The sequence below is a fragment of the Lepidochelys kempii genome, chromosome 1 (assembly GCF_965140285.1).
Source record: "Lepidochelys kempii isolate rLepKem1 chromosome 1, rLepKem1.hap1, whole genome shotgun sequence".
Taxonomy (NCBI): domain Eukaryota; kingdom Metazoa; phylum Chordata; order Testudines; family Cheloniidae; genus Lepidochelys; species Lepidochelys kempii.
This window is the reverse complement of record NC_136380.1, coordinates 273983092-274006901: the sequence shown is the minus strand read 5'-3', so window position 1 is coordinate 274006901 and position 23810 is coordinate 273983092. Positions and strand designations below refer to the sequence as shown.

The window sequence follows — 23810 nt, the reverse complement described above, 5'->3', positions numbered from 1 at the left end:
ATGGGGAAGCAACATACAAGCAAATTAATCCGGTGAAGAACTGGCACATCTTAGTTACATTTGTATTCCATCTAATTGAGGTAGAGGTTGGGAGTAGGAAAAAGAAAGGAGAAGAGGAATAGTCATAGTTCATCAACTGCCTAGCCATGATGATCATTTGTAGTCATCACAGCAGAGATAAGTCTTAGGGCGAGAGTAGAAGGAAGAGAAGAGAGCTTGTTTAGATTTTAACAGGGCATTTTTACCACGCATAAGGGGCAGCATGAAAGAAACCCTGGAGATGATTATGGGAGAAACTGACTGGTGGGTGGTAAAGTCTGAGAATGCTGGCAGAGCAAAGGCAGGGGTTGACATCACAATAGGTTATTAGAACAAATAGGCTGGGTGGGGTTAAGTTATGAAGGGCTCTAGGCAAAGCCAACAAGTGTATATTTGATTTGGAGATGAAGGTGAGTCAGGTGAGAGACTCCAGGAGGGAGCTGATGTGGTCAGGACACTAAGCCAAGATTATTTTAGCAGCAGAATTCTGAATAGACTTGAGCAGAGAGATTGCAGTAGTTAAGTCCAGGAAAGAAGAGGTTGCAGTAGTCAAGGTGTGACATGAGGGGTTGGATGAGAGCTTGGGCTGTGTGAACAGAGAGGGGAAAAATACAGATTATAGAGGTGCTATGTTAGGAAAAAATGGCAAGATTTATGGCCTGAATATAAGGATTCAGTGAGAGGACAGAGTCAAAGATGACATCCAGGCAATGTTCTCCACAGTGAGTGAGAATAAAGGGGAGAGGAGAGAGTTTGGCGGGTGGGAGAAATCAAGAACTCAGTTGTGGCCATATTGAGTTTAATCTGATGTCCGGACATTCATGATGAGAGGTGAGAACGACAGGTCAAGATACTAGACTGGATGATGTAAGATGACTTACAAATCAACCTCTGTACGGAGGCGCTATCAGCATAAAGACAAACTGAGTTACATTAAATGTAAGGTTTCAGAGTAGCAGCTGTGTTAGTCTGTATTTGCAAAAAGAAAAAGGAGTACTTCTGGCACCTTCAAGACTAACAAATTTAACTATCAGTAAGTGTAACTAAAGGTAGAATTTGGCCCTTGTACACAAACATTAAAGTAACTCAAGGCAAAACAGATATAATTGTGCATTTAGCATTAGCTCCTGTGGCATCCCTGGAACTATAGTCTGTTTTAGTGAGAAAGGAACAGTTAAGGTATATAATGTGGAACTTTGAAACAAGTTCCTTGGGTTAATGGAGAAATAAGGCAAATCTATACCACCAGAACTGAAACTCACTATGTAGACTTCTAGCACAATGAGTCCCTGCTCCATATCTGGGGGCTTCTAGGTGCTTCAGCAATAAAAATAATAAACAACAGACTTTATTATGCTCCACATTTACGCATGATTGATCCTTGTAACTCAATCTCCTGCAACCAGTGATAACCAGAGGCATTTTTCATTTCAATTCAGATATTTTGCTTTGAAGTGCATAAATGTTGCCAAAATGCTTAAAGTTAAAAGATTTATATATTTTAAATGATGCCCAAACTGAATGTTTGATCACTTAACTCTTTGGAAAAAGAAAAGGAGGACTTGTGGCACCTTAGAGACTAACCAATTTATTAGAGCATAAGCTTTCGTGAGCTACAGCTCACTTCCTCAGATGCATATCGTGGAAACTGCAGCAGGCTTTATATATACACAGAGAATATGAAACAATCCCACTGTGGGGTGGGAATAGGTATTGTTTCATATTCTCTGTGTATATATAAAGCCTGCTGCAGTTTCCACGATATGCATCTGAGGAAGTGAGCTGTAGCTCACGAAAGCTTATGCTCTAATAAATTGGTTAGTCTCTAAGGTGCCACAAGTCCTCCTTTTCTTTTTGCGAATACAGACTAACACGGCTGTTACTCTGAAACTTACCTCTTTGGAGTATCTACATTTGTATGCATTAATGATACACTATCTCTAGATCATAAAATGTTGATGAATATAAAAGAAATGCAACAAATCAACATAAAAGCTCATGTTTCCAAATACACTGCTATCATTTCACTACCCAGCCATTTCCAAAATAAAGGCAATACCTCCTTTGAATTTAAGTATTAAAAGGTTTCTTTGGAGAGGAAGGGAATAGCATGTATGAAGAGCATTTAATCCTGACATCCTGAAATTAGTAGCACAACTTTCATTGCCTTCAGTGGAGCCATGATTTCATCCATAGTCCATTGTTACAGAAACCTGAAAACCCTGCCGAACCAATTCAGTTTTGAAGTATTCTGTGTAATACTGTACTTTGCTATTGCTGTAGTCTGAACAATCAGTGCTCGATATGAATTACTCTCCACCCTTGCATACAGGTGTGTTTGACGCATCAGGGGTCAATTTAGCAGGTCTAGTGAAGATCCGCTAACTCGACGGCAGAGCGCTCTACAGTCGACTCCATACTCCAGCTTCCCGAGAAGAGTAATGTAAGTCTCCCATAGACACAGCACAGCAAAGACACCACGGTAAGTTGACTTAAGCTACATCAACTCCGGTTATGTTATTCACATAGCTGGAATAGCGTAACTTACGTCAACTTACCCCGGTAGTGTTGACAAGACTTTAGGCTCTAAAACCACTGTAGTTTAAGACCCATAATACATATCCTCCCTATGCCATTCCCAGTGACAAGCTCTCAATAGTGCAGTATACTTAAAAGGGCACCATCAACTTGTAATAGTCTAATTTTTAAAAAGAGTTAAAGTAGTTTAAGGTACGACACCTATCTCCAAGTCCTGCTCCCAATTTTTGTGGTTTTATAGTGATGACTTGTGTGTGACACACTCACATAAACTGACCATACAGGGGAGAGAGAATACACAAGTAAGTGAACTGGAAAAAATAGAAAAAATTTCCCTTCTAGTCTCTGTATTATTCCCAGGCCTAAATTCTACTCACCACACGGGCACAGTCATCTGCCACATGGATCCACCTGCAGGGTCTAGCCCTTAGGTGCTAGCTCTTGTAACGGATGTAGGTAACAAAATTCATATAGGAGTGAAGTTTTTTAAGCTAATCATCCTATTAAGATGAGCTATCACAGGAAAACAGTGTGAATGCTCATATTGCATGCAAATGTATTGCTCCCTACGTTTACATCTTATTCAGTTTTAAGCCATATATTGTTAAATTGGAAGAGCTAACAGATTTATTCCATCTGAAAATATGACAATTCATAAAAATTGGTGATGATCTTCTTTCAGAATAGTTTGTCCTTTATTTAGCTAACCCTCACAATCAGTTCTGTTATTTAAAGTTACTCTTACAACATTTGAGGAAACAAAACAGAATGTTCTTCAAACAGAAACTATTATCCTGAATGAACATTTAAATAATTTGGAATTAAGCTGAAGGGGACTGCGGTGAAGCACTAAGTGTTTGAGAAAGAACACAGAAAACAAACTGAGGAATTAGGAGAATACACTGTGTGCCTGATGGACATGAGAACTGCCCAAATTAAACAGGATAAGGACATCTGAGATGTGCTGGCACTAAATGCAAGCAACATAACACTGAAGTCTAGAAACTGAAGTCTTTAATGCAACCTTAACAATAGCAACCATTTCACCACATCAGAGCAACAATTTGGGCTGAAGGGAAGTTCTAGATGATAGGGCTTGTTAGGGGATATTTACTGCTGAACAATTAAGAGCTATGGACCAGATCCTCAGCTGCTCGAAATCAGCGTAGTTCCAGTCAATGAACTACACCAATAGAGCTGCACCAGATTAAACCAGTCAAGGATAAGGCTTTATATCTATATTTAGCTGAACATTGCACTCATGTGATTAACAGTTAAGGAATATTTTTTTATGTTTAATTGAATTTAATTCTAATAAACAGGTGCCAGTCTGACAACCCTGAAGAATGAAGTCCTATTAAACACAAACTGGTATAAAAGGATAGTACAAGTTATCCTACATGATCACTCTTCCCTATTCTGCTTCAGTTGTGACCTGGATCAAATCTAAGGGTAAAGAGGGAATCCTTATTGAAACTATCTGCTAAGCCTGCTAACAAAAGCATTTAATGTAAAGGCGTTTTTTTAATTATGTGAATATTGTAGAAACTGGGCCAATACCAACAATTGATTTCAGGTGGGCCAAATATCCTTCAGTTCTAAACACTTTTGGTCACCAATCTGGTTTACCATTCTGGTCTCCAGAATGGAGTTATCCAAAAGGTATCAGAATATTTACTTTAATCTCTCCTTAAAACTTAGGTGTCCTTACTTCCTTCCATTGTTTAATATTTTAAGAAGAGGATTTTTTTTAAAAGTCACTTACCAGTTTTGTAATGTCATTCACATCATCTGTCACTGGATTCCCACAGGGACTTTGGGCTTTGACAAGAGGATTAAGTAGGAGCAGTTGAAGATAAAAGCAAGTGATAATCCAAGTCTATATAAAAAGAGAATATTGATCTGATAAACGTCTTCAAAATCATACTGATTACAGACAGTAACATGTGAAAACCAAGATGATTTCAAAACATTGCCTTGGCTATAAAGATGGGAAGAAAAGACTACTGGCCTCATTGTTTAAACTTTTGTTTTTAAACAAGGATGACAGTAGCTCTTTATGGTAGTACAGTGGCTTTCGTGCTTCAAGAACACACACGAACAAAAACTTTGATTGTGATAGTCAAAGTTTAACAAAATTAGCAGCATAATCAGGTTATTGCTGACTAGTCAGATCTTTCATTAAATGTCATCCCTGATCATTAAAATGTATGTACAGTATATTCCATTCCAGCAGATAAATTCCAGTCGTAACTAGCCATACTAGAACTGAAATCTCTAGAAAACACTCCTCTGGAAGTCAAAATGCAGCAAAACATAATACACCTTCATATATACTCAATAATTACATATAGGTTCATCTAAAGTGCAGAAAATATGCGTAATACTGACCAGTTTCAAAAAGGAAAAAACTATGAACATGTTAACTGAGAAGTTAGCATTTAGCATGGAAAAAACAGACAAAAATTATTGCTTTAAGTGACAAACAGATTTTTGTGCAACAGTATCTTGAACAGATTCTTGTGTGACAGAATCAAGTGTTTTGGCAATAGTGGCTTTCATATGTGAAGATTAGATGCAACATCTTCAACAGGCCAGTAAACAACCTGGATACTAAGCCTACTATAGAGTCAGCCAGAGTTTACTTTATTCACCGTCCACATGGCAGGGGTCATATGAAATACACTTAAATGATTAGACTTTTTCCAGGAAGGATGTGCTTAGAAAGTAGTAATGGGAAAATTGTTTCTCAGCCATCAGATCTTTCTTTTGCACAGCTTGATTCCCCATGCAAACTTATTCAACATTAAATGCACTTGCTGGAAGGAATGGTTGGACTTCATGGACTCAAATAACACTGATAACGCCAGTACCATTCAGATAACTGTCTGCAATGTGCAGATGGATGAGGAGGAGCAGATTGATGTTAAACCCTAGCAAGACAAAAGATGACACAGACTGGCAGAAGGAAACACTCTGAAAAGGTTACATCCATGGTATAGACTCCACCAGTTGGAAACACAATCATACCACATCAAATCAACATGCAGCTTAGGAGTACTTCTGGACCCTTCATCAACGCTGAGCTCTCATGCGGCAGTGTCCATACAATACTTTATCCTCTCCAGCTGGCTAGAAGACTGTCACAGCAAGGCAGAGGATGACCTGGCTTCAGTAGTACATGCCTTTGTTCCCTCCCATCTGTAATACATCAATGCAATATACCTAGGTTTGAGAGACTCAGTCCTGAGGAAACTCCCAACTGGTGCAGAATGCAGCAAATTGCATCTTCAGCAACACCTGTGATAAGCAAATCATCCCAGTACTCTGTTCATGGTGCTGGCTTCCTGTAGAACACCATGACAAGTTTAAGCTGTAGATCTTTATTTTCAGTGTGCTAGATGATCTGAGCTCAGAACTCAAAAGACTGCCTCAAACTCTGGGACTTTGCTGTTAACAACGTCACTCCTGGCACAATTGTCTATCTAGTCACAGACAAAGGCAAGGGCAAAAACTGTTTGTAAGGGCAAAATCTATTTGTGCAGGAGACTGAACCTCCATTGGGACTGTGGAACTTGTTCCTCCAGGAACTAAGATTTCCTTCAAACCTTTCCACTTTCTAGCCCAAATGAAAAGCTCATTTCTTCTTTCAGCCTTTTGTTCAAACAGTATAGAGCACATTAGCTTAAAAAAAATCCAGAACATGAAAATTTTCTCTAGGGAGCTGAATAGGGAGGAGTGATACATGAGAGATATTAAGCACCAATTTACTTCATTATTGGAAGGCACTCAGATACCATGGTGAAGATGCGTGCAGTATAAGAATCTAAACAGAACAGATCATAATGGCAACTATTTTATAAACAGCTGTTAAAATCAATCATCCTAGCTTTCAAGTGAACATTAACTGACCATTCATTCATGGGCAGCAAGGGAACCCCCCCCTTTGGGAAGGCTCCCTCCCTCCGTGTTAAATTAGGCGCCTAACTACCTCTGAAGTGCTGGACTTGGCCGCACCCTTCTCCAACATTTCCTACTGGCTAGCTCAAGCTGCTCCCTGCTCTGCTTGCTAGCTTCTGTGAACCCCTTTTTTAGGCACCTCTCTCTCCCTGTCCATTGTATAGGGAGCCTAATCACCAAACCTGGGCAGGTTGAGGAGTCTACTGTGTGCTTAAAAGTTGGGTATTGCAACACTCATTGTTGCCACACCTAAGTCTCTTTGAGGACGTAGCCCTTTCCCTCTTTGTACTTCAGTTTCCCCATCTGTAATATGGGGATAAGGATACTAATCCTCTTTCTAAAGCACATTGAGATCTACTGATGAAAAATACTATATAAGGGCTAGGCATTATGTTTCCTATGAGTGAGAATTATCTTGCCCCCAAAACTGAAGAACTTGGAGGAAACCGAGGAGAGCCTCTGATTCTCTCTCAACAGGGCTGTTCCTGTGGATTTTTCCCATGGGACAGCAGGATATGGCACCAGATTGTAATTTAAAAAATGCAGTAAATATGATAACACTGCAAACAGGCAATAGGTGGCATTTGGCTTCAAAATGCACCACTTCTACTCTCAAAGTAAAAGGGCCAATTCTACTCTCAAAGTTACACTAGTACAATGCCCGTTGCAGTTACCAAGAGCTTTACACATGAAAACTAATCCTGAATAATGTAGGGTGTGACTTTAAAATTAATTATTCTTGATTAACTCCATGCGTGAATACTCCCTATCCTGGAATAAGAGTGCTGTAAACTAAATTAGCTGAATACACTTAAGACAAAGAATAGCTAATAAGAAACAATCTCTATGTAGACAAACTAAGATTTAGGGCTGTTTCCAAACATGTTCTTTGGAGAGGCAGACTGTTGAAGTACTGTTTTATTTACTCACCTGCTCACTGCACCAAATTCTGTTCTGCTTTACATATAACAATGAGTCATACCAGTGTACTAAGGGAAGAATTTCACCTCACATGTCTAATGAGCAGGGAAGTAATTGAATCCTTATATAGAAGGGTGTTTTGCTATCCCAAGTGCCAAGCAGACCTGAACCAAATTAGCAGCTCCAATAAAAGTAGTACCACATGTTAGACAACAAACTGGACTTTGAGACCTCTTGTTAGTTATTGTACCTCATATGGTAATACCTTAAAGGTGTAGGCCATACATAAATTTTGAGAACAAAAATAACTTTACTCATATGCAACAGTTAAAATATACAATTATATATCTAATGTAAGTAATCAGATAGAAAGTTGTGGTTCATTTATAACTTTTATAAAATACATATGCTTTGTGGATTTTGAAGTATCAAATGAAAGTTTTCTTGTCCATTTATTTCCTATTGTAGGTGATCTGGGAAATTTAAACTTAATCCCATCCCACAGCAGCTGAGAAGCTGCAAAATTATTGCTGCTCTGAACAAGTTATCAAAATACTTTGATTATTTATATGTACATATTGATATCACGTGTGCACATGCATGCACACATACACACAACTGCATAGACTAGAGAGCTAAAGGATATTTGTGTTATATGCTCTTCATCTGGAGCCATCTTTCTAGTTTCATCAATACGAGTTTTGTTAAATCGAGGATGGCATAACATGAGCCACTGTGAACTGTCACGCTGTCTGGAGTGCCTCACAACTGTGAGTGCCTACCTCAGGGCAAACCATCAGAAAACAGGGCAGACACCCCAAACTGGTGATGTGTTCTATAATTAGATTTCACCAAGCCAGTAAGAAATGTGAACTCCTGGATCACTGTAACAGTCTTACTACAGAGTCACAGGCAGTCCCCTTGACTCTCCAGTCTAAATTACCACGCAGACAAAATGGATTTAGTGATAAATGGTCACGTTGCTCCCAGTCCTAAGAGACGAGTCACTTGCCCCTAGATCAACTGGTACCCTACCTCTTACACCAAAGACAATTCTGTAGCCAATCCTGTAATAAACTATCTAAAGGTTTATTAACCAGGAAAAAAGGAATAAGCATTATTTACAGGTTAAAGCAGGCAAACATACACACACAAATGAGTTATCATCTAAATCCTAAGAGTGACAGAGCTGTATCTATCAATTCAAAATGTCATTGAGGGCAGACCTAGGGGTAACCCCTGGGGATCTCTGCCTCAGAGTGTCTGGCCCTTTCAGAGTTCAAACAGCCAAAAAAGATGGAAATTTTTCCTATGACTTGTTTTATTTCCTTCACTCAGCTTCCAAATCCATAGGACGAGCTTCCTTGCACATAGAATTTCCAAGATGAGATAGGGCCATTAACCCATCATTTATATTGAGATATTTGTTGATGGCCCATCTGATTTTGACAGTGCTTCTGGATGGGTGGGGGTGGGGGAAGGACGATTCCCATGCCTGGGTTTTCGAAGTTATAAAGCAAAATTTACATATTTTCCTATAGCACAGAATACAGACATTGCAAGTGAGATTAATGCATGCAGAAACTTACAAGCATTTCATAGAGTCTAAACGCTACATACATTCTTATATGAGAAATACCTATTGTTAGCAAAATTAACATACAGGTGAACTGGTCTGGTCTCCAGCTATGATTTTGTTAGTTCTTCGCTAACGTTTGCAGTCTTGACAAGAGCGGCATCTGGCCTGCCAGCATCAATCAAGGATAGCGTAACATGAGCCATTGTGAACTTCATAAATTTATAAAAAGTGTTTCCAGCTTTACATTTAAACAGGTATAAAGAAAGTTACTAGTACAGTACATTTTAATGTATACTGGAAAAGCTTACAGATTTCCACACACAGTCTGAGGGTGATACTTTCAAAGCAGGGCATGGGATTTAGCCACACATATTCGACTAAAGTCAAAAGTAACTGAAGATGTGTGACAAATCACCTGCACTACTTGCAGAATCTCCACTTGCCTGCTTAGTAAGCTACATGGCACCTGTTGACAATTTCATAGTGGAAAGAATGCCACAGGAATAAATGAAAGGTGTGTATGTCAGGAGAAGCATGAATAAATACCACAAACTGTCTGGAAAAAATATTTTCTTAACTACAATTTTTTGCCAGAAAAATATTCTGAAAGGACAAACATATACATCAAAGAAAACCACTTTCAACATTGCTGCCTCCCTTGCTTTCTTTTGCACATGGTTAGCTAGCCTTGCCCTATTTTTATTTTATGAATAGGGGGTGTACTCATCTATTCCCTTATTCTGAAGCCGTCTGAATTTTGAAAATGTAAACAATGCCAGGAAAAGGGGAGAGGCTGAAACTGGACTAGGAGAGATTAGTTCAGAGCAAATTTCAAAAATGGATAATTTGATTGCTCTCAGGCTATAAAGCATCTGCATTTTCAACTAGTCTACAGTATTTGAGAGACTTGGCTAAAGGTCTAAAATGCAGCAGACTTCCGTCTCACAGTGTAACATATTAGTTATGCTGGTTAATATGTAGCAATTTCATAAGGGGAAAAAAATTAGGGGAACACCAAAGTTTTAAAAAAACAACAACACCACACTAGAAAGCTTGGATATTTTCCAAAAGTCTAGCTTGTAGTGATAGCGTGGTTCCAACTGTAACTATGGAGAAGCTGTTGCTGCTCAGTAATAAATTACTTACAAAGAAAAGAGGTAGCAACCACCTGGCAAGGCAAAAGAAGCCAGATAAAAATAGCAACAAAATAAAAATACAGAGAGCTGCTGTTCTACATTACAAAATTTTATAGTGTTCAAACAAAGGCCACATCTACACTAGCACTTATGTTGGCAAAACTTATATTACTCAGGGGTGTGACAAAAAAAGCCACACACCCCTGAACGACATAAGTTTCTTTGGCATTAGCGTTCATGTGAACAGCTTCTCTTGCCAACATAGCTACCACTGCTGGTTGAGGTGGTTTTATTAAGTCATCCAAATGGGATGAGTGTGGTGGATAGGTAATCTGTTTACCCCAAAGCAGAAAAGGGTAAGAAACCCAATCTCAGTCCAAAAAACAAAATGAGGGACTTTGGAACACTGCAGTGGGAACCACTGGTTTAACCAATTTAGAATAAGCTCCTGAGACTGTGTATTCTGTAGAGAAGGAGCCATATTTGATATCCTAACTCCTGCCCTTCAAGCACTGCTCCACACCAATGGTTGAACTGCATTGACAATATTATGTAGATGCGGGGTCCTCCACCATTTCTCCTTCCCATGATCCCAAAACCATCAAAGTTCCTTGCAGCAAAGCATACAGTTCTCCAGAGTCAATACAGGCCACAAATGATTGAGAGACTGGAATCATAGCAATAAGTTGCAAGTTGTTTGGCACAGTGAGTGTGTGCCAGGTGCTTAATCGGGGCTTCTCCCATCTTCTCACCCATCCAGATTCACCAGCAAATACAGGACTACTTCAAGCGTCCACGGTCTCCTGAAGCACCGCTTCCTTACACCAGAGCAGAACCATGTCTTTGTCTAGTGAGATGTAGGAAAGAAGAGGCAGAAGCTGCAGTAAGTCTGGGTAAGAGTAGGGAGGTGGCAAGGCAGGAGCAGGACAGCTACAGAATCAGCAGGAAGGAGCATGCTCCTTCTTGCCTCTGCTCCTGATGAGCCTTAACAACTGTGGGATTTTACAAGTTTTTTATTTTCTCAAGAAAGGGATGCAACCTAATAAATACCCCTTGTGACCCACTTCCAGGACATCCCCAGTCATCTGATAAATCCCTCTGTAGACCATGCTTACTGCAGAAAATGTGAATTACTTATACTGAAGTAATTTCTTTAACTAAGGAAATTATAATCAGCCTTGAAGACTTAAAAAAAAAAAAAGGAAGAAGAAGATGCCTATTTGATAGAACCCTTTCCTAATTCCACTGTATTCAGTAAGCACATGTATCCTTAAATCCTCTGTTATTGCTGATTTCAAAAGCAAATACACACTTCCATAGCAACTGATACTGCTTTTATTTTGGTATATTTTAACGTGGGTGGGGAGTGCAGATAAGGATAACAAAACAGATTTAAATAATTCATCATGAAATAATAAGATTTATTTAGAACTCTGACAAATAGCAGGACTACAGAAGTATTCATTAAGCTGTGTCATCTTGTTATGGTACTCACATGTATTCTGTAAACAAACACACGTAAATATTTCACAAGTTACTTTTATATCCATAGTATCTTTGGGTGATATCTAAAATAGTTAACACACAAATATATTTAATGTTTGTGTGTGGTGGTGGTGGGAAATAGTCAACTAATGTTACAAATTTAAGAGTGGGAGGGGTGCAACTAATCTGTATCTAATTTTAGTTCAGAAGGCTCTTTCGCCTATACTAGTTGTTTTAGCCTTATGTAGCTTTCTTCCTCGGACTTCCCATGAACTTCACATCCACATAAACTGTTCCCTCTATCCTTGTCGAATCTCACTCATTTTCCTTTGGAAGATTTCTGAGGTGCTTAGGGTTAATGGGAGAGGACAAAAGCAGTGTATTTTGAATGGTTTATCTGTTTGGCAATTCAGTGATCTGTGACGTTGGAGTGGAACTTGCCAGAATCCACTAGCTGAACGTAGTGAGGAAAATACTGTTGCCCCAATGAACTTGGTGATTATGGGGCTTAGTCTCCTCTCAATTACACTTGTAGTAAATCAGGAGTAACGAATTTCAAGTCAATGCATTACAATAGTCTAAAAATAGTTAAGTGGAAATAGAAAATGACATATTCCATTGTGGAATACCTTTCCCTCTTCACTGCTCCAATTAGCTTCTCTACATCTATACAGATAGAGACATCCCCCCTCCGACTCTGACCTTTCCCCATAATGGGCATCATAGCGACACATCGCTCTGTCAGTGGAACAACACTGTACTGCACCTTTCGTCTTCTCCACATAGTTCAGGATCTCAGGATAATCACTGTGCTCTTCTGCACTTCCAGGTTCACATCATGCTGCCTCAGTAGAACTGCTGCGGCATGCTACACTTTCTGCTCCCCTTGACAGATGCAGCAGCAGTGGGCAGCACCAGCCAATCTGTTACTGCTGCACTTAGTAATATACAGAATTGTACCTGTGCACTGCAGTACAGTGTATGTGTCTCTAGTGGCATATAAGATTTACTATTATAATACATCATGCACAAGACTGAGTTTAGCTTGAAATAGAGAGAATTTTCAATAGTCTAGTAATTTTTCATTAAATTTATTACAATACTATGTTTTTGCTCAGTTTAATTTGTCATTTTTCTGTAGGGATACGAATACAAAATATTAGACTGTCCTCTACAAAAACACTGTTGCCAAAAACACTCTGTCCGCTCTTTAATCTTGCATGCCAATCTGTGAGGCAGGCAGTTTCCTTGTGTCCCTTAATGTGTTTTGGATGACAGCCAGTAAGCTTAGCTTTCAAACACTGGGAAACTTAGTTACCAAGAAACAGGTACTTCGGCCTGGATGCTGGTCTCTTGAGGTCATGTTAACTATATCCATTTAAATATTTACTGATTTTAATCCATCAAATAGCATTCTGATTCTGTTAGGAACTAAGAGTTCTTTGAGTCTCCTCTGCACATTCCTACTCTTGGGATGCACCAACCAGTGCAGCAATGAGTGTGGAATCTTCTGGTAGCAGGGCCTGTTAGAGTGCTCACACATCCTTCCCATCCCTATGCCCAGTATACGATCACATTCTGAGGGCAAGGCATTAGAAGGGGGCTTGTGCCTGTCGTCCCCTCAGTTCCTTCCAAATGCAGCAGTGAAAGGATGTGAACCTCTCCGGATCTCCCAGCTCCATAGCTAGAGTGCCATTTTACCTTTTAGACTAGTTATCATTAGGAAGTTTTATAGTTCGTTTTTAGGATAGTTCAGATTAGCATTTTAGCTTTAAGTAGGAATACTGACCGGTACCGACATGGTACATTCTAGCACAAAGCAGCATGGATTTAAGAGATGCATGTTGTGCCCAGGTGTGCTCCCAGCATCTGAGGTGCATGTTCACTGCCTGAAAGGCCTAAATGAGACTCATTCTCTGGCATGTTGTGCTATCTGCAGCACGTGTACTCCTCGAGCCCGGAAGGAGACACAGAACAGACTTCAGACCCTTCTGTTACAAGAGGCCTCGTCAGTCAAGTCTCTGTGATGCAATAATTTTAATAGATGCAAAAGGAAGGATAGGAGACCTGAACTGGCTCCGGGCACTTGTGGATCTAAGAATGTATCACTTGTGGCACCTTAGAGACTAACCAATTTATTTGAGCATAAGCTTTCGTGAGCTACAGCTCACTTCATCCTTTTCTTTTTGCGGATACAGACTAACACGGCTGCTACTCTGAAACCTGTCAAGAAAGTATCAGTTATGAAAACTCTGGCCTTGGCACAAAGCTCCAGTTCCAAGACAACTGAGCTTCCAGTAGCCAAATCCTCTGATCTGGCACCAAAACTATTATGGTCATTGGAACCAGTACCAGATAGAGACCCTAAGGATCCGGACAACTGACTAGAGCCAACTACAGTACCTAATTTGCAAAGCACTATATTATCTAACAACACACTGACTTTTTTGGTTAGGTAATAATAGAACATGGATGCCCTCTGGCTATATCAACTGTAGTTGTAACTTTACAAAAAGCAATGGATAAGATGCTAGGCATCACCCAGTGATGTAAACACTAGGCTTGGATCCACAAAGGTACCTAAGCACCTAGCCTCCAGTTTTAGGCACCCAAGTCCCATTTTTAGGCACCACTGCGATCCATAAAACCCCCGCTCAGCTGCTGCCTCACTCTGTAGGCACCTAAACTCATTTTGCCCCTAAATTTTTGCAGCAAAAGTTCCCTTGGTGCCTATGTTTTTACCACTGTGGCCCAAAACATTTCCTATGCTAAAAAACTCTGTAACCATGATTCACCTCATAGAATCACAGAAGTTGTAGTGTGTCATCTCTACAGACTTTCATCGCCGTTTCTCCTGAAAATGAAAAATGCCCACCTCCTGTTTCCCATTATTGCCACCAGTGGAGCTGCACTGGTGATAAATTACTGCGATGAAATTTGCTCGTGAAGACACAGCTAGTGCAAGAGCATTTGTATCATCTTGTGTCACTAGAATTGCATTCCTGCTTAAGCCTTTGTTTACCTAATAGCCCAAACATTCAAATCTTAGTAAGCAAAAAAATGCCCACCCTTTGCCAGCTGTGAATGTGAAGAGGAAAAGTTTTACAGGACAATGATTCTAGTCTTCCATAGCCAATCTAAGATGGCAAAAAAGCTTTGTAAAAGAACCCTGATTAGACAGCATTGAGCTTGCAAAGTAGAATGCCTTGTGTTCAGCCATTCAAGGTCATTATTTATAGCCACTTGCTACACAATTCCCTTCGTGAAACCTGTTGGACAGGAGGCTAAGTACCCTGAAGCCAGCCAATTTAAAAAACAAGCACATTATGGATAACTGAAGTTATGGATGTTTGCAACAAAAACCTAAAGCCACATGGAACTCTTCTGGCTTCGAGTTTAGGTACTCACTTGAAAGCCAGAGATACTGTATAGTTAAAAGATGTGGGAAAGACCATGAAAATTTCAATCAAGTTGAACTGATTTGCAATTTAGTCAAAATAATGCAAAACTTACGTTCTCAGTTATTCTCTGCAACTTTTTATAGAACTGTAGCTAGTCAAGTGAAACTCAGCAGGTTTGACAGAGTTTTACTCAGATTTTTTAAGGGTTGTTTAAACCCAAGACTTGGGAGTATACCAACCCACAATGTTTCAAAACCAACGGAAATGTTTGAATGAGCCTCTGAGAAGTGATACTGCCAAGTTTTACATCGCACTATGGAGAAGATGGACTACTAACCTTTAAGACTTCAATGTATTTTGATTCTTTCCTTTTTTCGTTTCATAATATCCAACCATTTACACTACATGCTAGGTGTGCACTAAGTAATAGTGTTTCATGCAAAATTAAGCTCAGCTGCTTCCAAATGAAACAAATGAAAGCAAAATAGGATTTGTAACTTAATTTTCTGGCTAAACAAATAGATCCTTTTAATTATTTCAGATTTTGAATTAATTATCAATATTATATATTTGATAGAAGAAAACTAGGCAATAGTTGTACTTGCTGTACGTAACTTTAGTTCTCAAATAGCCTTTTATGCGTTGTATAATTTAGGTCAATGTTCCTATGAAGAGGGAGAGCTACAGGAGACAATTTAGTCTGTTTATGGTTTATTAGGGTAACAGTATGAAGATAGAAGTATAAACGATTTTCCATTTTTATTGATATTATAATGTGCTTGCCTTTAATAGTCTGGGAAAAGAGTATTTAGCTGAAGTGATACACTGATAGATGAGAATAATCTCAGATGCCATAAAGCTGGAGCATGCAGACAAGCACAGAAATCCAGGTAATTGGCACTTGAAGGTAAGGCTAATCGTCAAATCTTACTAGCAAGAATACAAGTGCTGGACTGGCAGTAAGCCCCTTATCTCAGTGCCTGGAGCTGCCAATAAATTATGCCATGTTTTACCGCAGTTTAGCTTGTATGTTAGGAAGAATGGCTCAACTGCAATTTTTAAAAAAGTTTCCTGTCTAAAAATTATATTTTCTTTCAGAACAAAACCTACTCCCCAGCCATGCCAACTATTTATACTACCACACCACAGAAAGAAAAAAATAAACACTTTTGTTCAGGGGAAATTTACTAATTTGTACCATACCATTCTGTATTTCAGCAGACTGGACTAAACTGTTTAAGACCTTTATAGAAAAGATTACTTTTCAAAGAAGTACCAATTCTTTTCCTCCTGAAGAAAGCAAACTGGTAGAACAGCTCTTTGGGGAATTTAAAACATTATGCAAATTGGCACAGAATGGTAAATTTAAAAAGGACAATAGGAAATGGGTGGGGATGGGACAAATCAAAAAAAGTCCCTGTTACATGAGAAGCCACTTACTGTTTTATTTCATTAGATAGAGGGCAGCCCATTTAGCTCAACTGCCCATTCAGTATCCCAGAAGGAGAATACATATCTTTTTTCAAAAGATTTTTTTTAAAATTGTATTTCCCCCAAATGTTATTTTAAAGAGTTGTATGTGTGAACATTTCCCAGGGATGTACCATGAAGTATTTCCTTTTCTTTAAATGGTTGACCCTAAACAAGCTGTCAGTGTCCCATTAGAAGTGTGGGAGCTATATCGTGGGGTTTTATTTATTTATTTTACACACACTTTAAATTGAACTTTCAGTGTCACACCTCAGATTTATTTTAAAGTTTAATAGATCAGACTGAAATATTATTCTAAGGGTTTTCCCTGTCTCACACCAAACACTGAATTGCTACTGATGGTAATTTTTGAAGAGGGTAGTATATGAAACTGATCTTAGAATTATAGGACAAATCTCATTTATGCAATTAAGACAAGTAGGATCAGGAACATAAGAATTGCTATACCCATTACCAGTCTGCTCCTGGTTGGTATCCTTTGCTTCAGAGAAAGGTGCAAGAAACCCAGTAACTGACAGTTATAGACTAACCTGCCCATAGGGGAAAATTTGATCCTGACTCCATGAATTAGAGGTTACCTTATGTCCTGAAAAATGAAGGATTAAATTCCTTCTATTAAAAAAAAAAAAGAAAGAAAGAGAGAGATATCTAACGTAACTATCGATATTTTCATTATCTAATAAACATCCAATTATTTTTAGAATTCTTCTAAGCCGCATGTCATAGGAGAACTATGCAGTATTATAGCCATGTCAGTCCCAGGATATTAGAGAGACAAGGTGGGTGACACAATATCTTTTATTGGACCAACTTCTGTTGGTGAGAGAGACAAGCTTCTGAGCTACACAGAGCTCTTCCTCAGGTCTGGGAAAGGTACTAAGAGTGTCACAGCTAAATACAAAAATGAACAGATAGTTGAGCATAAGTAGCTAGCACATATTCTAAGGGAACATTCCGGGTGAAACGGCTTATTAATACCCCTGTAGTCATAGGACAAAAAGGAGAAATAGTGGGTTACAGATCAGTTCGTTGTAATAAGCTGTAAATCCAGTGTCTGTTCAGTCTCTGTAGTGTAGACAAGGCCTACAAATCGGAGTTTTGTCAATGCAAGTTACTCTGACAAAAAGCCACTGCTATAATTAAATCTCTGTTGCATGCAGCTGGAAGCAACCAATCCTGAGGCAGAAGCTGACCAGTACACAAGCAGGGAGAGGGGGACAGCCCGACATCAGCTCCCACCTCCCTCCCTGGTTCCGCATAGCACAGTACAGCACCAGTCTCTTTCCCCTACCCCAACCCACCCAGCAGCAGCCTGCCCTGCCTGCTGCTGTATTCCTAGTGCCTGGGAGAGCAGGATTCCGTGTTAATGTTTTGATTTTGCAATTCCCTCCGAGTTCTCCCACAGCTTCCCCTCCCCACAGACCAAGGAGATCACCTCCTCCTCCTTCCGTAGTCCAGCCAGGAGTGCATTTGTTGTCGGGACTTGCCATCCTCAGCTTAGCAGTTTCAAAAAGTTCCTGGGTCTTTGAAAGAGGAGGGGTGCATGCGTAGCTGTCTAGCTGGATGCAGGCCAGTGGAGTTCAGAACAGTGAGCAGAGCGAGTGGTCACGGGGGGTAATTGTGGGATAACTCTTGTAGCCCAGTTACAGCGACGTAATGAACGCAGTGTCTACACTGATGCTTTGTCGATCTAACTTTGCTTTACCCCTCGTCAAGATGGTTTTATTTTGTTGGCAAAGCAGGAGAGTTTTGTTGGCAGCAGGAGCATTGGAGTGTGTACCCCTCCACTGTTTTATCCATAAAAGCTGCCTTTTGCAGACAAAAAAAATGTGTAGTTGTAGATAAGGCCTTAGTGTCTAGCAAAGTTATGAATTTGAGCATACAGGCTTGTCTTTTGAAAGTGTTGTGCAGGTTTCCTTTGAGTAAGAGGACAGATTGATCACTCTATTTCTGACCTTTTGTGAAAAATATTCACCCACAAGTGATACAGTGTTTTTGACTGATTTTCCTGTGCGAGTTCATTCAAGAGTGTAGTGATTGTCTGGTTTCACCCACAAAGTTGTTATTGGAGCATTTAGTGTTGTGGTAGGCATGTGTTGGACCCACGGATCTCGAAAGATGTGTTGTTGGGTGTGTTAATCATTGCAGCAGTGGAGATGTGTCTTTAGATTTTGCATCTGTTGTTCTGGCAGGGTCTGATGGCTCTTTGAGTTGGTGTGTCCTGGTCTGTGGGGAGCTTGCTTCTGATGATGAGCTTGGAAAGGTTGTGGGACTGTTTGAAGGCCAGAAGAGGGGGTTCAAGAAAGATTTCTTTCAGGATAGGGTCCCCATCAAATATAGGTTGTAGTTGTTTAATGGTACCCCTTATGGGTTTCAGTGTGGGTTAGTAGGTAACACATAGGGGTGTGCGGTTGGAAGGGGTTTTATTGAATCAGATTGTCTCAAGGTATTTGAGTGTCCCACTCCACGATGCAATCTATTTCTCTTGTGGAGTGTCCTTATTCGGTGAAAGCGGTTTTAAGTGTTACGGTGTATATCTGAGACTCTCTCTTCGGAGCATATTCTGGGGTATCTGAGTGCCTGGCTGTAGATAACAGATTTCTTGGTGCGTTTGTGGTAGTTACTGGATCTATAAAGATAGGTGTGGTGCTCCATTGATTTCTTGTATATAGTTGGCTGTAGAGTTCCATTGCTGAAGCTGATTGTGGTGTCCAGGAAGTTCATGCGAGTGTGAGTGTGTTCCAGAGAGAGTTTAATGGATAGGTGGTGGTTGTTGAAGTTATTATGGAAATCTATGAGGGAGTTTATGTTGTCTGTCCAGATGATGAAAATATCATTGATGTATCTCAGGTATATCTTTGGTTTTGTGGTGCATTTATCCAGAAACCACAAAACAATAAGAAAAGTATTAACTATTTTAAATTTGCTATCTTTCACTTTCTTTGAATGTCCTTTTGTTATTGGATTAAAAGAGATTGTTCTTGTATAAAGAGAATGGCCAATTTACACTCAATGTATTGCTTTTGTCTACTTCTATTCTATAATTTCACTACTTAGTTACCTTACTAGATTCTTTTGAAGGACTTTACCAAAGTCTTTTGAAAAATCCAAATTAGTTTTCAGCAGTTTCTCCTTATTAACTATTTTCTTGATATACTTAAATAATTCTAGTACATTAGGGACACATTTTACCAATTTTTTTACTTGTTCTGTATATACAGAAGGTAATAGAGATACTGATCTAACTTCTTATAAGGTTTCCATCTAATCGGATGTATTCATATCACACCTTGAAAGAACAGCTACCAGATGTACTGAAGTCAGTTCTCTGACCTACCCTTGTTACAGACCCACTGGTGTAAAACCCAGGCTCGAAATCTTGTTTTAACAGTAGCTTTCCATGTTGTAAGGTGGCCTACCATGGGACTATTGAGCCCTGGTTCCCACAATTCAACTATAATTGCCTTTTTAGAACAAGTGCCTTGCAAAAACATGCAGTTTCCTTGGCTCCCATGAATAGCCTTAGAGAGAGCCTATGCTGTAGTATAAAAGGCTGGTGCAAACCTACTGAGATGCATTGAATATATGAATGTAATGCACTTTTCAATGTACATGCTGTAAGATTTCAAAAGCTGTTACTAAGATATTTTCATTAGGAAATAATTTCTAGTTGCATTTACTCAACTGCAAGATGGTAAATGCCATAAGAAAAAATAATTTTCCTGGTTCTAAACTTATGGTTTTTCCAACTATTCTGAATTAAGAAGTGCTTGCTGCATTGGAAACCTTTGTGTTAAGAAGAGGTTACAGTGAGTCAACCTGTTCAGTGCTGATGTGAAGCTTCACACTGTGACATTTACTTAGCACAGTTTAGTAATTTAAGTATATAGACAGGTTTCAGAGTAGCAGTCGTGTTAGTCTGTATCCACAAAAAGAACAGGAGTACTTGTGGCACCTTAGAGACTAACAAATTTATTAGAGCATAAGCTTTCGTGGGCTACAGCCCACTTCATCAGATGCATAGAATGGATTGAATCTATTTCCCCATGTTAAGTAACCTCACACCTTCTTGTCAACTGTCTACATGGGCCATCTTGATTATCACTACAAAAGTTTTTTTCTCCTGCTGATAATAGCTCATCTTAATTAATTAGCCTCTTACAGTTTGTATGGCAACTTCCACCTTCTCTGTATGTGTGTGTGTATATATTTATCTATCTTCTTACTATATGTTCTATTCTATGCATCCGATGAAGTGAGCTGTAGCCCACGAAAGCTTATGCTCTAATAAATGTTAGTCTCTAAGGTGCCACAAGTACTCCTGTTCTTTTTAAACATATAGAGCATTCAGCTTTAGGTGGGATATTGTTCTTGGATGGTGGCATACCAAGTTAGGAGTGTTTGGATCCCTGCAGTAATAGAAATAAATCGGTAAGCTATTAATTGGATTAAGTTTACATACGTGTCAGGACCATTTGTAAAAATCCCGCCCCCCAACCCTGTTTTAGTGGGGAGGACATTTATTTGGACTGCATGGAGAAAGCACGGTCTCCAGAAGGGAAGTGGAGGGAAGAGCCCATGCCCAGAAAATGCCTCCTCCCAGCCTCTTTGGATCAGGGGCATGTTGCTGGTTGGACCAAAAAAGGGGTTAAGTCGCTTCCAGAGGGAAGGGAGAAGAGCACATGCCAGAGCCTGGCCATGCTCCCTCCCCCTCCTCAGCTTCTATGCAACTGACTGGCCGACCAACCAGAGGGGATAACTGATTAGTTTAAATTGGTGGTGGAGGTGGGGAAGCCACTTAAGCCTCTTGCCTCTTCAGCTGCCCTGCCTTCCCTTCCTGTAGTGTAGGGAGAGAGTTGCATTTCCAAGATGCTTCAGATCTGATCTATAGACAAGCATGTTTTTTGGGATCAGAGAGGATTTTTTCCCATTGGACCAAGTTACTGGCGATCCGGTGGGTTTTCACCTTTCTCACTGCATTGTGGAGGTGCAGCTGGGGTAAGGAAGGATATGATTTAGAAATCTGATATTAAGAGATAACATAAGAATGTATAGTTTGTCATTACTTGCAGCCAGTGTCCAATGTGGATAAAGGCTAAAAAGGCCAGCTCCCAGAGGTAAATAAGACGCAGGATTTTTGCTGACGGTCTGGGAGCCTACAGGAAAGGCCTGAAGTCTTTGCAGATTGAGCTCCCCCATTGGTTCTCTCTACCTACTTTGAAGCGGGGGGGGGGGGGAAGAGAGGAGGAGAGGACTTTGAATTGAGCTGAATCCTGGGGATAGGCTGAGGGTTTTACTCTGAGTTATCAGTTATAAATTCGGAGCCCTGTAATCCCAAATTGGACTCAGTTAAATGCCTGATATGTGTGATGGGGTGGGTATATCGCTCCTACCTAATGATAATAAAGTTGCAGCCTGTCACTTAAAATCCATTCCAGTGTCTGTCTTTTACTCACCTATGTGTCCTGTGCATAGTCAGAAATGTTCAGAAGTATAGGCTGCAGTCTGATTACTACTGGTAAGTTTCCAAGACATCACTAGAGCTAGTTTGTGAGAAGAGATTTTAAAGAATATGGTGAGGAAAAGTTAGCCTTGGGAAAATAAGCAATTAACTCTAGTAGATTCAACCATAGTGTGAAAAAAAAATGAATCCATCGTTTGTAGAATCTCTGAGCTTCACTGTATAACATACAGCAGGATGATACAATACTCTTAGAAGACTTTTGTGTTTCATTAGCAAATGATTGACTCTTTGGAATGTAGTATGCGGTATTATGTAAAAAATAAAGATAAGAAATAAGTCAGCTACTGAAATAGCATCCAGATACTATGTAATGAGCACAATATAAGTGCACTAAATAATACATTATTTATTACGCACATGGTTCTGTAATGTGCAGTGTTCTACAAAACATAGGAGTCATTCCTGCCCTGAAGAGCTTAATTTTACACAGGAAAGACAACAATTCTGTTGATGTACATATTGAGAGTTCATTGATAAAGAAATCAGTATAGGAGCAATTCATGGAATTGGGATTGAAAGGAGGAATTTGAAGGAGAGAAAGTCATTGGCAGACTACTGTAAGTATAGTAGGCAGCACAAATAAAGGCATAAAGCTAAAAGTGAGAGGAATGAAGAGAATAATAAAGAGTATTTGCCAGAAGAGGTGCAGAGATGCAAGTGAAGATGAGAAAGTTGTACTGGATGTGGTAGAAGCCAGAGAAAGGATTCAAGAAAGCTGGGGGTGATAGTATAGGAACAGCAAGAGAGGAAAATAATTTTTGTAATGGCTTTTTTGTATAAATGGATAGGGAGATGCCAGGAAGAAGAATGTTCTAGCAATTGAATGAGAGATGATCAATCTGAGACAAAGGCTTATACCATGGGGATAGAGAATGAAGGAATTTTAGTGATATTATAAAAGAAAAAAGCAAAAGGAGCTAGTAATAGACAAGATATGCTGGGAAAAGAAGAGAATTGCTAGCAGTTGCTAAATACAAGATTAACTATGATTGAAGGGCCCAGTCCTGCTCTCATTGAAGACAACTGCAAGAGTTTCATGGGCTAATTGAATCAAGATTGGAGCTTCAGTGTCCAGCATTATATCAATTTGGAAACAGCCAGTCAACAATGTTTGGGACTAATCATGGTATAGCCAGGTTGAAAACCTCTGAGCTTTAATGGCTAGAAGTCAAACCTGGGACATGTTATTTTATTGTGATTAGGACAGGACCAAACCAAATATAAATATGCTCCGTTTAAAAGCATAGACAGGCTTTGGCCCACATATCCTTGACCATAAAAGAGCCAAGCATGCATGTACAAGAATACACTATTTTTATGACTCAATTAGATTTGGGTCTAATTTGTGCTGGCAGTTTTTGTGCTGGAGAAAGGACTGCTATATATGACTCAAATTTAATCATTTGAAATAGGTAGCAATTCTGAAGGTTAGGGATACTATTTGTCTTTCTAAAATTGTCCAAACCTAGGAATTCTGTCCAGTATTATGTATTGGAAGCTTAGATATTACCCAGAGGAGAGTGCCAAGTAGCATTATACAAGTTTTCTAAATTAAATTGGTTGTCTATTGTTTATAATCCCACATGACTCAAACTTGAATTTAAAAAAAAAATAAAATCTGTCCGCTTGCACTTCAGTTCAAATGGGAGTGGACATCCAGATCTGTAACTGTTTAAAAAGGATTGGTGAATAAACTTGCATTAAATAATGGCATAACTGAATGCATAACACAAACC

General features: G+C 39.4%; 1 protein-coding gene across 5 annotated transcripts in view; it reads right to left on the bottom strand.

Moving 5' to 3' along the window:
- Positions 1 to 23810, bottom strand: part of KITLG (KIT ligand) — an 87941-nt gene that overhangs the window by 54540 nt on the left and 9591 nt on the right. For all 5 annotated transcript variants that reach the window (XM_073327583.2, XM_073327584.2, XM_073327585.1 and 2 more), the window contains exon 2: positions 4343 to 4456. In XM_073327583.2, the coding sequence (XP_073183684.1) occupies positions 4343 to 4456 (114 nt within the window). The remainder of the gene's footprint in view (positions 1 to 4342; positions 4457 to 23810) is intronic.